This window comes from Lemur catta, chromosome 5, assembly GCF_020740605.2.
Source record: "Lemur catta isolate mLemCat1 chromosome 5, mLemCat1.pri, whole genome shotgun sequence".
In the NCBI taxonomy this organism is placed as follows: Eukaryota; Metazoa; Chordata; class Mammalia; order Primates; family Lemuridae; genus Lemur; species Lemur catta.
Window position 1 is genome coordinate 9,287,310 of NC_059132.1, and position 14,778 is coordinate 9,302,087.

Here is a 14,778-nt window from a genome sequence, read left to right on the forward strand (position 1 = left end):
TGTGGGTGCCAGCGCTTCGTATCTTTATTCTGAAAGAGCTTCATTAATTCCAGAGAGGAAGCGATTTGTTTAGGGATTTATTTATTTGCTGGGGGTGGTAGTGGCAGAGAGAGGAAGGAGGAGAGAAAAAGGAGGGCGTTTGAGTGATAGGGTTTTAATCAAAGGATTAAAAAAGAACTCTGAATAGTTTGAACATTGGGGTCATTCAATGTAATTTTTTGTAAAATAAGCTTTAGAGGGGAAATTTGCCTTTCAGCAGAAATTCATTGCATGTGGAACGGGCTTGTCTGTAGATTTTTCAAAGGAAGACTCACTTGTGTTTTCTGACCCCTGGGACTGGGGGGCTGTTGCTGGGGGGGTGGGGGGTGCTGCCGGAGGTAGAGACAGGGAAGGAAGGGCAGAGAAAGGCCCGTGCAAACTCCAGGCTCGCGGCTGCAGCGCCGCGTCCCCGCCCCAGCCCGGGCGCCCGGCGGCCGCGTGCCCCCCGCCGGCGCGCGGCGTCCCCGTGCAGTCCCGGCAACCTGTCACCGAGGAGGACGTGACTCGGAGCTGCCTCCGCTTTCTCCAAGCCCTATTCCTTTAAGATGATGTAATAGTCATTTCCCTGGATGGTGTCTCGCCTGCACTGCTGAAACAGCAGCATCCGAACTGCGCTGGGAAGCGTAGAGCCACCCAGCTCCGCCGCCAGCGAAGCCGGAGCCCCGAGCCCCCCGCCGGCATCTCCGCGCCCACCTGCCCGGGAACATGCGAGTCCCTTTGCCCTTGCCCGCAGGCGGGGCGGCTACCTGGGACCCCAGCGGGGCACGTCTCTCTGTCCTGCTGCTGCTGGGCTTTCTAAAAAGCTTCTAAGTCCCGGTACCTCTTGCAACTCCCTTTTCTTTTAAGGATCCTTTCTCAAGGTTTGGGTTTTTTGTTTTTTGTTTTTCCTGGAGAAGCTTTGCTTGAATATTTTTCTCTGCTTTACTTCTTCAACCCAATCTCCTCTCATCACGGTTTAACTTTTTGGTGACTTGTTATAACTTGAGATTGGGAGTGAATCCATACATCCATATATACATAGAAATATACATTTATATAAATACACACACACACACACACACACATATATATATATTATTTTCAAAGAGCACATATCTCTGGCACTTTTCACTGATACCTCTGTCCTTTACCTGTTTGGGATTTGACAAGATCCAGACTCAGTGTGGCTGTGGATTCTGATTGCTTTACAAATGGTTATTTCTTCACAAGAACTGGGTCTCCAGCACTCACTAAGGTAAGCCGCAAGACTAATTGCTTTTCCTGTCCAGCTGGGAAAAAAAAAAGATTCCCTTTTAGAAGTTGAAAATTGCATATTCCTTTTTATTGCAGAATTGCAAATAGACCTGTTTTCAATACTAATTACTAGAGAGGCTTATGGATAAATGTGTAGACACAAAATAGCATGAGAGAAGCTATGATTTAGTTGCAGAATGGCTGAAATCAGTAGTTCTAGGACTGCTTATGTAAAAAAAACTCTCCCTCCCTCTCTTTTCTTCTTCCCTCCCTCCCTCTCTCTCTTCTCTCCAGAGGACTCTCTCTTTCTGACTCATTCTGGGTTTGAGGAAATAATTTTTTCTCTTTTCCTTCAGATGGACATCTGAATAGCTGGGGACTTGGCCTGCCTTGCCTACTGAGCTTGATGGAAGATTGGATGCAGATGAGTTGATTGTATGCCATGAGTTAATAGCTCACCACCAGCCAGGGTTTAAACTACTTTTTCAGCATCACTTCACCTGTGGACTCTTATAAATTTTGCTTTCCTGGGGAAAAACTGCGGTAAGAGGAGGTCATTTTTAACAAGTTAGCATTCTTTTCCCTTCCTTACAAGTTGATACAAAGCATAAGGCTGTGACTCCATTGGATTTCACCTTTAAATCAAAATAGGAGGAGAAGAAGAAAGAGACAATGGCTCTCAGTGGAAACTGTAGTCGTTATTATCCTCGGGAACAAGGGGCCACAGTTCCCAACTCCTTCCCTGAGGTTGTAGAGCTGAATGTCGGGGGTCAAGTTTATTTCACTCGCCATTCCACATTAGTAAGCATCCCTCATTCCCTTCTGTGGAAAATGTTTTCCCCAAAGAGAGACATGGCTAACGATCTAGCCAAGGACTCCAAGGGAAGGTTTTTCATTGACAGGGATGGATTCTTGTTCCGTTATATTCTGGACTATCTCAGGGACAGGCAGGTGGTTCTGCCTGATCACTTTCCAGAAAAAGGAAGACTGAAAAGGGAAGCTGAGTACTTCCAGCTCCCAGACTTGGTCAAACTCCTGACCCCTGATGAAATCAAGCAAAGCCCAGATGAATTCTGCCACAGTGACTTTGAAGATGCTTCCCAAGGGAGTGATACGAGAATCTGCCCCCCTTCCGCACTGCTCCCTGCCGACCGCAAGTGGGGTTTCATTACTGTGGGTTACAGGGGATCCTGCACCTTGGGCAGAGAGGGACAGACAGATGCCAAGTTTCGGAGAGTTCCCAGGATTCTGGTTTGTGGAAGGATTTCCTTGGCAAAGGAAGTCTTTGGAGAAACTTTGAATGAAAGCAGAGACCCTGACCGAGCCCCAGAAAGATACACCTCCAGATTTTATCTCAAATTCAAGCATCTGGAAAGGGCTTTTGATATGTTGTCAGAGTGTGGATTCCACATGGTGGCCTGTAACTCATCAGTGACAGCATCTTTCATCAACCAATATACAGACGACAAGATCTGGTCAAGCTACACTGAATATGTCTTCTACCGTAAGTACAAAGGGTTCTTTTAATTTTTCATGTGTCTCAGTTCTCTTTCCCAGGTGTATATGGTCCATGTGTTCTGTCAATGTCTAAGGAATATGATTTGGGATTGTTTTTACTCTTGAATTATAGCTAGAGTATTAGAGGTTATAATTCAGCTCTTGTGTCTTACCTAAAGCAACTTTTTTCCATTTTTCCAATGAAGTCACAGAATATTCAAAGGCCTCAAAAATCACAAGATGCAAATGATATTGATATAGGAAAACAAGTATGTATGTTTTTTTGTCAGATACTGAATTGGGAAGATAAGGTTGATGGTTACAACTTGGCTGTTGGCCCATGGGAGCTTGGTAGACTGAGCGTGGATGAAGTATTGCTGTTTATTAATTTAGCTGAACTTTAGGGTCTATTCCGCTGGTTGCTAAAGACTTGCTTTTATCAGGGGCTTTGAAAACACAAATGGATGTTGTGCTGAATGATGTGGTCTTGGCTAGATGGCAGTGCAGACTGCTGAAAGGCCCCTTGTCTCCCCCACCAAGTCTGAAATTTGCTTTTATGGACTTTACAAATCTGCTGTTTGATTCTTTAGCATTTTGCACTGACACTTGAGTTGCATTGCAGACCTAATTAAGCTGAACTTTTGACTTTTAAGAGCTGTCTAAAAGTAATTAGATCCTTGAGAATTGTCAATCACATCAAACACCTTCAGACAGCTGAGGTGATAGAGTTACTGACATGAAAGGAAACCAGACAGAGAGGAAAGAAAACAATTATACTGAAGCCCTTTTAAGTAAGGGGTTCTTAGAGGTCAGTTCATTTGCTTAAATGGATGTGTGGTACAGTTTGCCTCATTTTATGAAATGGCATCATTCTAAGCTATAAACTATGAGCCATAGATCTCTGAAAGGAGACAGTAAATCAGCCTGTACTGTTCGGTGCTTGATTTAACGGCTGATTTTTAACAGGCCTGGGAGTTGGGCGAAGTGAATTCCACAAGAAATATGTTTCCAGTGTTAACATTCGATTTTCTCTATTCTTATTCTGAAGCAAATCCAGAATTCAGGATGAAATTTCTTTAAACATAAAAGTAGGACTAAATTTCTTGGACTAGTCTTTCTCCCTACAGTCGTGTTGATTCATTTGGTGATGGTGCTGGGAACGTTGGTGATGAGGTCACTGGGCAGCTGAGTTGTGCTCTCCTGGGTTATCACACATTTGGTTTTTAGAAGTGAAGACACATGAATTGCATAGACAGAACAGCCTATGGAGAAAAATGAAATCAGCTGTCAGTTCAGCAGTGTATTGATGTGCAGTAACAAACATGTGGTCTAATAATCCCATCTATGGCTTTTATCTATAATCTATATCTTCCTCTATGCTAGAGCTTAATCGCGAGATACTGCTTTCTTCCTTCTGGAGGATTTCCCACTAGTCTAGAGATAAGACTGGCTTTTTAGCTTTCCATAAAGGAATCTGACGTTATCTGTGATTCTGAAGAACAAATATCTTCTCCAAACTTTTTGGGAAAATGCAGCTCTTAGAGATAGTTCAGATGTCAGTTTGATATTTACCGTGTTCTCCAGTTTCTAATATTTGAAAACATAGCATCTCAAGAAGCTATAGCCAAATAAATGAAAAACATGCCAGTCATATACCCCCCCAAAAGACCACTCTAGATTTCTAATCACTTGTTCACATAAATGAGACCCACAAACTGAAGTATATTTGGCTACTAGCTCAGTGGCGTTTCTGTGTTCATCAAAGGCTCATCGGTCTAACACCATGTCCTCTTTAGATTGCTTGGACAGGCTCTGTTCTCCTGATCATGCAATTGCTTCTTTCTTTGTTGGATTGCTGGGAGGTTGCCGAGGAGCAGTTTGCTCTCCATCTCTCCATGGACAGGCTAGCACGAATGCACAGGAACTCCATACTAACAGCATATATCTTGCAAATGGTATCCTTCCCTTCTGTACCCAACATCCAGAGCTCAATGTTAACTCTTCCTCTGTCTTAGGACCAATAAAACTGACAGCTGGCTTTCTAGGGTACATAACAGCTTCCGTGCAGCTGCTTAGCCATAATTATTTAATTAGAAGCTGCCAACTGTGCCTATATAAGCATTAATTCATCAAGCTGTTGTGCTTGGGTTAATGGGCTGAAACCATGGGAGGTGCCCTAAAGCAGAGAGTTGACTGCATGCAAAGATACTTTTCACAGAGGAACTCAACTTCTTCCTGGGTTTAGGGAAGAAAAATTTAAAAGCATATATGTATTGTCAAACTGCTTAGATCTAAGGAATGAACTCCAAGCAATAAGACTCTTCTAATAACCCAGGGACAATGCAGAGTCACTGTCCATGAATCAATATCACAGTGAAAGATAAACAGCAAGAAATTAGTGCATTGCATATGGTGGTTGACAGTTCTGGGGAGAGACTCCTCCTTTCCCTGTTTGCCTGTTTTTCTTCCAAGTTTTCCAACAGAAATTTGGGAGACCAAAATCTAACTCTCAATTATTAACAGGTTCGATTCTTACCTCATTTACATTTTCATGTGGACCTAGAATTGATGGTCAACATCAGGCAGTTTTGAGTGAGTGTTTTGCTAGTGTAGAACTATGAACAATTAAAAAGTCAACAGGTGTTTGTATGTGTTTAAGAGGGAGGTGAGAAATGTGTTTGTCTACATCACTCACACACCAAAGTATGATATGTGAGTTACTATGGATTATGATTCACTTATCTGCAACTAAAGAGTTAATGTGAGTTATATAAGAACATGGAAAAGAAACATCTATCCTAGGATTGTCTCACAAAGTATTTTAGATACGTCCTTTGTTTTAGTTTAAAACAACAAGAAGGTATATTTTCACCTTTCCCACCCATCTGTCTAAATAATTACTTTTCTTTTCAAGGATTATATAGGAGTGATACCACAAATATTAGAAAATGCCTTCTTAATTCACCTCTAAAATAAAATGAGAGCTAAATAATTTGGAAAAGAGAAATCCTGATTTTGAACTAGATACTCAATAACCGTTCACACCAATTAGGAACAAAATCATAGGTTCGTGGAAATAAATGAACCCCTTATTTCTAGGGCCATCTTCTAATGCCTGAGAGAGTGGGAAGATTGTTCTTGGTTGGAGAGAATTATGCACATTTCTTTAAGCCTACTCATGAGTGAGTTCAGACGAATGCCTGAAAGCCCTAAGATTTAAAGGCATTTGCCTCTAACAAAACTGTGATAACATGACCACAAGTGGGGAGTTTAATTCTTAGGACACTTACTCCAAAAATATATACCCTGAGTGCTGTGAATTACAGAAACAGGCACTGATTCATCACCTTTCCAACAAATTGGAGCTTGTATGTGCATTTTAACCTTGTTCTCTTTACTTCATTTTCTTAAATTTAAAGAGTTACTTCCACAGAAGTCCCTAAATGACTTTTATACACAGTATATATCGTTGGGGTTATTGATTAAGATAGGTTGCTGAGAAAAAGTAGATCAAGAAATTACTTCCTGGGATGGGCGGGACATGGACAGTGTATATAACCTGAGCTTTTGTACCCCCATGATGAACTGAAATAAAAAAAAAAAAAAGAAATTACTTCCCACTTAGGATTCAGCTGCATGACCTTGTATTGAGAAGAAACATATGGTCCGGCCACTGTGAATGATTTAACCAAGGTTGACCTTAAATGCTTCAATAAGAGGATGTGCTGTCCTAGGAAAACAGGTGGAAATGCATCTATCCTGAAATGATTCTAGCTCTTTTATCATGGTTACTCAAAAGATACCAATACAGGTTGAGCATCCCTAATACAAAAATCTGAAATTTGAAATGTTCCAAAATCCAACATGTTTCGAGGGCCAACATGATGCCACAAGTGGAAAATTCCACATATAAGTGCACAAAATTATTAAAAATATTGAATACAATTACCTTCAGTCCATGTTTATAAGGTGTATAAACCTTATAAAAAAAACCTTATTAAAAAAATCCCAAATGTGACACACTTCTGGCCCTAACCATTTTGCATGAGGGATATTTAAACTGTAATAAGTTCAATTTTTATTACTTGTGGAGATATTGCATTGGCTCACTCAAAATGAAACGTTGGATAATGTAGCCCAAACTGTGAGGTATGTCCGGTTTGGTCTCTCCCACCACCTGCATCTCTGTGACTTTTTTCTGTCCTCTCATCTTAGATGCTCCCCTGTCCTCTCCTATTTGAGTCACTCTTGCTCTCACGATCTTTCCCCCGTGCCACAATGAAAACTTGCTGTCAGGAAAAATTCTGCTCCGTCATTATACTTAGAATGCTTTCAAAGCATGGTGTTACTTTTCCCAGGGGTATTTGTACATAAGAGCACTCCTACTAGTTGAGGATCAGGCAACCTTTTACCCTGAAGGAAATGTTCTTAAGACTGGAAGCTTCTTAATTTATAATTTAAAAGAAGTACAATCTAAGTATAAGGCTTCTTCATGAAGTCAACATAGACCCACGCTCAGAAAGATTGGTTGGTAACAGTGATGATCAAGCATAGGAATAGCAGATATAATTTTTTCTTATGTCTTGAAGATGCTGTGTGCTGAGAATTGGGCTGGATATAACAGTGATACGAGCGCATTGGTAAAATATTTTATTACACTGTTTTCACTTCCATGCCAAACAAGATCTGTTACCTGAGCCCAATCCCTTGTGGGAGGTGATTAAAATAATTTCTTCCTGAGTCTGTGGCATCACTGAATGAATTTGGCAGCAAAAGAAGCCTCAGTGTGTGGGCTGAAAGGGGAGGAATCTGAGGTTGCCTCCAAGGGTCTTAGATAAGTTAAAAAAACATGTATGATTGGAAAGAGAAGACCAAATGTTCTTGACAGTCTAATGAGGTTTGGAGCTTATCAAAAAAATTAGAAGTGTAAGTAGCTGAGAATGTGCCACAAAGCTCCATTTGGAACACCTCCAAACACAAAATGCAGAAAGGAGTGACTATGCATAGAAGGATTGCCAGTCCGATGCATAGAAAAAAAGTTCTCCAGAAATTGATAGACGAATGCTCAGTTTCTGCATCGTAATTCACTGTTGCTCTTTTTCTTTGGTCTTTGTGATGGCTTTCAATACTCAAATACTGTATTTCTTGGCAAGTCAGTTAAATTTTTTTTACTACAGAAATTTTCAAATGCATTCAGAGGTAGAGACAATAGCATACTGAACTTTTTTGTAGCCAATACTCAGCTCTAATAATTAATTACAATTATCACTACAAGACCAATCTTGTTTCAGCTGTAGCTCTACTTACTTCCCCTCCTGTCCTCACTAGATTATTTTGAAGCAAATCTCAGACATCAGTCATTTCATTCATTCACAAATCCCATGGTATATGTTTCTAAAATACAATGGATTTTTCAAATAATCTACTGCCATTATCACATATAATATTGATAATTCTTTAACATCATTAAATATCTAGCTAGTGTTCAAACTTCCCTGATTTTCTTACAATGTTTTCTTAAAGTTGGTTTACTTGAGTTGAGATCCAAATGAAGTCCATCATTATATTTGGTTACTGTATCTTTTTTCTCTTTCATAGTTTAAAAAATATTGATATAACTTATAAGCAAGAAAGTGGTGAAATATATATCTTAAGTCTCTTTTAATACCTTGCTCCTTCCTTCCCTTCGTCCTCCCACCTTCCATCCCACCCACCCTGCCTCTCCCCCCAACCCTTTCCATCTCTATTTTCCATTCTTTCTTCTTTTTTTAAAACAATTTATTTTTCTCATGAAACCAAGTTGCTTATAATGTTGATTATCCTGGATCTGGGTTTTGCTGGTCTGTCTCTATGATCTCTGTGATGTTATGAACACTTTTTTCTCCCCGATCCCTGTGTTTTTCGTAAGCTTGTTAGATGTAGACTGTGGATTTTAGAGGCTTAATCAGATTCAGTTCTAGTATTTCTGACACGAAATCTTCACAGGTGATCCAAGTCCATTTTTAATTTGTATTGGTGGATTCAAATGCCGTATGTTATAGAGACAAGGTAAGAACTTTTTTTTTATTGTTAGCTTTTTCATATTCATAATATGAATAAATAGCAATTGAAGTCTATCTTTCCATTGTCCAGGTTAATTCTGATGACAAAGCAGGAAGTAAAAGAGGCCCCTAATTTTCTTTTCAGTCATTTAAGATCTGGTATGCCGCTTCATTAAACTGGCCAACCGTTAGGGGTGCATGGGCTTACCGAGAAGCGCAATGGTCCTGTTGATGGTGAGAGGGCGTCATTGGGGTGGGAAAGTTTGCCTTCTGGCTATTCTAATTGTACATTTGAGAATCCCTGGATTCTTTCAACTGTGCTGAAGCTCCACTGAACTCCCCATCTGTGATTCCCAAACCTCTGTTCTCCCTGTGTTTCTTATCTCGGTGAACGGCATCATTCCTCACCCAGTTCCCAAGGGAGGAAAAACAAACAAGCAAAAAACCTAGGTGGCATTCCTGACTCTTCCTTCTCCACAGCCACTTTCTCCGATCTGTACAAGTCCTTTTGGTTCTTCTCCTTCAACTCGCTCAAGTCCATCCTCTTCTTCCCTTCTCCACCGGTGCTAGCTTTGTCCAGGCCACCAGCATTACTTTTTGATACTACTGCAAAGAAATCGAAATTGTCCTCCCCACCCCATATCCAGTATTTTCCTCTTTGGGTCTGTTCTCCCTGCTGCAAACATGATGAGATTTCCAAAATGTGAGTCTGACCGTGTCACTCCTCTTCTTAAATTTCTTCATTGCATTACAACTGCTCTTATAAACAGCACTCCTTAACACTGAATCACAGCCCTTTATGAAGTGACCTCTGCTTCTCTCTTGATTTGATTAACTAAATACTTCAGTTCTTAATCTAGAGGTGGCTTTTTCTGGGAAGGCTTTCTTAGTCCACCACATCTGGACTAGGTACCCCTTATCTTTGCTTCTTAGGACCCTCTTTTCCTCTATCATAGCACAAATATAATGTATTATACTTGTTTATTTAACTGCCTCTCCAACTGTAAGCTTTGTGAAGATAGGAACTATGTCTATCAAATTCATCATAATACCTGGTATAGTACCTGGCACAAATATAGGTTCAGTATTCTATAAATATTCTCCCAAAATATATACATAAAGAATTGCCTACTGCAATATTCTGTTATGGTCATAGATGCCACAGTCTTGAATATACATACCATTATATTATCTCTTAAGAGAAGAACTGAAGAGCAGTGATGGTGTGTGTGAGTGCTGCTTTAAATAATAATAATGGTATTTCTTAACTTTCAATGAATGCTAAGCATTTTATATACAAGCTGAAGTTCTCATTGAAAGGTGCTCAACTCTTAGCACCTGCACAAAGATTGTGGCTATAGGGAACTGAGAAAACACAGCAGTAGCAAACTCTCCTGTGGTCTCCTTTTAGCTGATTCATCCAAGGAGGAGCAAATTGAGGCAAGGTGGGGCCAGGCAGGAGGGAGTCAGGATTCAGAAAAGTGCTGCAAAAGTGATAAAAGACCCCCAATAGGAAAAGAAATCTACTGGAAGGTAAAGTGTACTGTGAGACTGACCAGGTTGCCTTCTTAATTTTCTTACTGCTAAAGTGTTCCATTTCCTCCTTTCTTCTCTTCCCATAAATGTTAATGATCATTCCTTACTGCCAGAGGCAGCATAATATAGAGGTTAAGAGCCTGGATGTTGGTGCCCAGAGTTCTTGAGTTTGAATCCCAGCTTTGCTATCTACTAGCTATACGATCATTAGTAAATTACTTTCATGTCTCAGTTTCCTCATCCATAAAATGGAGATGATAACAATAGTGCTTGTTCTATTGATGATAACAATAGAACCTCATAAGGTTGTTATGAGGGTTAAATTGGTTGATATATAGAAAGTGTTTAGAACAGTGCGTAGCACCCAGTCAGCACTATAGAAGGGTTAATAAACATGAGGATCTCTGGGAATTCAGGCATGAGAGGCACAAGTGCTTCCTTTAAATAACTTAGCTGATTCTTTATAATAGTCCTCTTGGATACTTTGTTCAGTCCATTAATCTATGCATGTTGAAAGAAACAAACAAAAAAAAATCTAGAGGTGGCTTTATAAAAGAAAATTTTAGCTATTTAATTGAATCTGAATAAACATAAAAGCAAACCTCATAAAAGGCTTCAAATTCTACTAACTCTTTGCTTCACCCTGGCTATTCGATAATGGAAGTCATTATGAGTGGCTTCCTCCCCCCGTCCTTCACCTTGATTTCAACCTATGGCTTTTCAGAACCTAAGTGGAACTTGTGGTGAAATTGTAAATTAAGAGTACAATTTAAATTATATATTCAGTCACTGCAGAATTAGAATAACCTTTTATGAATCTCAGCCTAGAGAGAGTATTCTCCTTCATGGTAACAGAAAACGGTTGAGCATGCCATTGACAGTAGGATCATTTAAATTGCTCCAGAAATGAAAACAAGACATTTTGCCTCACGCTGTGAGTTGCTGTGCTGTTTGGCATTAAAATGAAATAAGATTGCTAATGGGGGGTTGTCACCATGTGACCCATTCAAAACCTGCCCAGTGGGAGGAAATTCATACTTTTCTGTTTGTATTCATCAGTTCCATTTCGAAGCAGAAAGTTATAATCATTTCCCTAGCCCAATTTATAACACCTTTTTATTCTGAGTAAATCTGATATAATGTGATTATGAGTTAGTTACATTGATGAAAATAGAAGGCAACTCATTGTATGTAATTGAGTGGCAAACTTAAGACACTTTCCAGCTGTTGTATATTGTATTTTAGACAACACTGTGGACTGTCCAGATCAACACTGCTAGGCAACGAAGTAGAAAAAAGGAGAGCTAAGCTCCAGTAATAGTTACTTTTTAAAAAAGGAGACCCTGGAGCAGCAGAGAAATTCTAGTGATTAGGATAAGGACATGGGGCATATGGATGTCAGAGTATGGCAGAGGCATGGAATTAAAACCAAGAGAATTCTATAGACTTGGAGAAGTGTTGCAGAGTTCTGAAAATACCCTACACAGAAAAAGAGCTGGCCTACAATGCAGAACACATGAAGTCGTAGTTAGGCATCATTACTAATATTCTTGCAGCTTAAGCATTCAGTTATCTCAGTTGACATTCTCCTATGAGAATGTGCCTGCAAATTTACACTGTAATGCAAACAGAAAATAGGATTCAGTTTTTATTGTTAATAATTTACTTTCTAGTCAACTAGATGAGATATCTTTTTTTCTTGAAACAGAATGATTCCTGTGTGGAGTTGTTCAATTTTGTCCAGCTGCAACAAAATAGAAAATATTAATTCCTATTTGTCAAATAAAAGTATAGTTTAGAAAATGAGCAGTTTTTCTTGTCTTTTCTGGGTAGATACTCCTGTGGCATGGAGAGGTAATGACTGAAAATATAATGTGTGATACTTTCAATGTTTTTAGGCCTGCTTTAGATTTGCTCAAAAACATAAAATATTCATTTAAAAAGATTGTATTGATTCATACTTAGGACATATCTTCTAAAAAGTACCTTTTTGTAGGACTGTCCAGTTGAGATGGGTAGAAAATGTCATGTCTGTATCCAGAGAATCATGATTCTGATCCACAAACTCTTCATGCTAATGATTTTCCAGTATTTCTCCACCATGTGCTAGGGAGGTGATTAACAATCTGCAAAGACTTCCTTGATTGGAAACTGCAGGCACTTCAAACCTTCCTTCATCTGCACCCTTCCACAGAGACCAAATTAAATAAAAAATGTAATGAAGTATAATCTTGTTTTCTAACACACTGACACATCTTGACATCTTTTCATCAGAAAGACCTTCTTTTATAGGCAGATTTAGGTCTAGCATCAGTTATTTGTCGAGAGTTCTCAACACTGCCTTTTGGTCACATGAGCAAATGCCAGGTACTGTGACCTAGCTCTGCCCTTTGCTTTTGTGTGTGTTATGTTTCTACACATCTTTGCAATGGTTGGCTCATCTACTTCTTCTAGAAATACTTACTGAACACCTACAATGTACACAAGATTGCATGAAGTTCCAGGAATGCACCTGTGAGTAGAAGCATATGGTCAGTGTTCTCATGGAATATATGGTTTAGGGAGAAATTTGACTAGTAAATGGGAAATTTCAGTCTAGTGTGATGGGGAAGTGTACACTGATAGGAGGATAGCGAGCTAATCTGACCTGTGGGTGTCAGGAAATTAAACCTGATTTAATATTAATACTTAGAGCAGAGAAAATGCTTAAATCTTTAATGCATTTATTGACTTTAAAATGCTGGCTGGTAGATGGAGTCAGAAAGGTTATATCCTAGGATGGCTTAGGAGAACTTTAAGATTATTAACAATCATTTCATTTCTCATTTCATTAGATTTTTTTCCTAATGATAGCTGTGTGATGCCAGGAACCAATATCATTCTTCTTTAACTTTTCAATTGTCTCTTCCATTCAAACCTTTCACCTCTCCTTCCTTCCACCTCTCGTCTTTCTGAGTGCTACTCATCCTTCAGGGTCAGGCTTTAACGGGTTTTCCTTGAAAAGGCCTCTGTTACCATCTCCGCTGAAGTAGCTGATGTCTTCCTAGTTCCCCGCTATTCAGCAGCTTATTTATTTCCAGCCCATCGCTGTTCACAGGTGTAATTATTTGCTTGATTTACTTGTTTATTCACACACTCGCACTCTCTCCGTCTCTGTGAACTTTGAAGTTTCCTGGGGGCAGAAGCTATATTCATCCTGCTCTCTTACATCCTCAGCGCCTAGTACAGTGCCTGGTGCATAGTAGGCACTCAATACATTATTTTTTCTCTATCTTCCCCACCTCACCATGTAAAATTATAATAAAATTCCCTCCCACGGTAAAGGTAATGATGGTACATATATATACACACACATATATACATGCATGTAGGTATATCTTTCTGTGTGTAAATATAAAATATAATATAACATAATATAATATCTGGCTATTTGTAGAAATAAATGAGAGAAAAAAGAAAAGGGCAACTTAAACTCTGAGAGAGGAAATGAGAAGTGGGCAAGAGTGGGGAACGTTACTTTGCTGTCAGGAACCTCAGGTACCTCAGTCGTATGACAGGAATAGTGGAGCGATTTAATTACCTCCTAGGACACTGAGTAGCAAATAATGATGTATGTAAAGTGACTGTTGCTTGATTAGATGTCTGCTATTGAGGCAGATTTTATCTTAGCTCCAGCGAACAACTAGAGAATGTCTTAAGGACAGGTAGCTACAAGGAGGAAGAGAGAGGTTTTAACCCTCCTCTTTTAGAAAGTTGCTAAAGCAATTAGATACCAATGGTCAAAGCAGATTGTGCCAGGTCTGCAGCACCAATACTATATTTCTGTAAGATTGAGTAGCACTCAATCAAAGATATGTTGGGTATATTTTGATCTCCTCCATTTGTGTAATGATTGTAGACTTACGGTGTGCAGGTACTGGCCAAATGGATAAAAACAAATTCCTTATCCAAGCCCTGTAAACTGTAATTCTGGATGGGAGCTTGAAGTATATTTTTTATACTAAGCAAAATACCAACTGGATTTATAAAATCATAGCATCCTGGGGTTGGGGGAGGGAAGGAATCCCAAGATTTTGTGATTCAGTTTCCTCTCTTTGAGTTGCCGGGCTTTAAATGAAGTCCAAGGTAGAAGCCAACATAGAGAATCTTTTAAAGTGGCCCTGTTTTGATTGAAGTGGGAATTGCATGTGGTTAAGGTGTTCCTCCCTGTTCCCCATTTCTTCCTTTTTTCCTAGTGGTCTTTGCGGCAATTCCAGGAAACCTAGGGCTCAGTGTAGGTGTTTGCAAAAACCTGACCCACATATTCTAAACAAGTGGTGAATTTCTCTCTTTTGAAAAAATTGGCCTTTGCCATTTTTGTTCTGGTTTAATGATGTGTTCATTTTTATTTGTTTTGTTTTCATTTGACTTATATTTAGTTCTCAGAACAAGT

The 14,778-nt window shown here is 39.5% G+C and overlaps 1 protein-coding gene across 1 annotated transcript in view; it reads left to right on the forward strand.

Annotated features, from left to right (window-relative positions):
- Positions 1-1,628: 1,628 nt before the first annotated feature.
- The window catches only part of KCTD16 (potassium channel tetramerization domain containing 16), a 228,322-nt gene continuing 215,172 nt past the window's right edge, over positions 1,629-14,778 (forward strand). Inside the window, exon 1 of the mRNA XM_045552661.1 lies at positions 1,629-2,776. Coding sequence (XP_045408617.1) covers positions 1,945-2,776 — 832 coding nt within the window. The 5' untranslated portion in view covers positions 1,629-1,944. The remainder of the gene's footprint in view (positions 2,777-14,778) is intronic.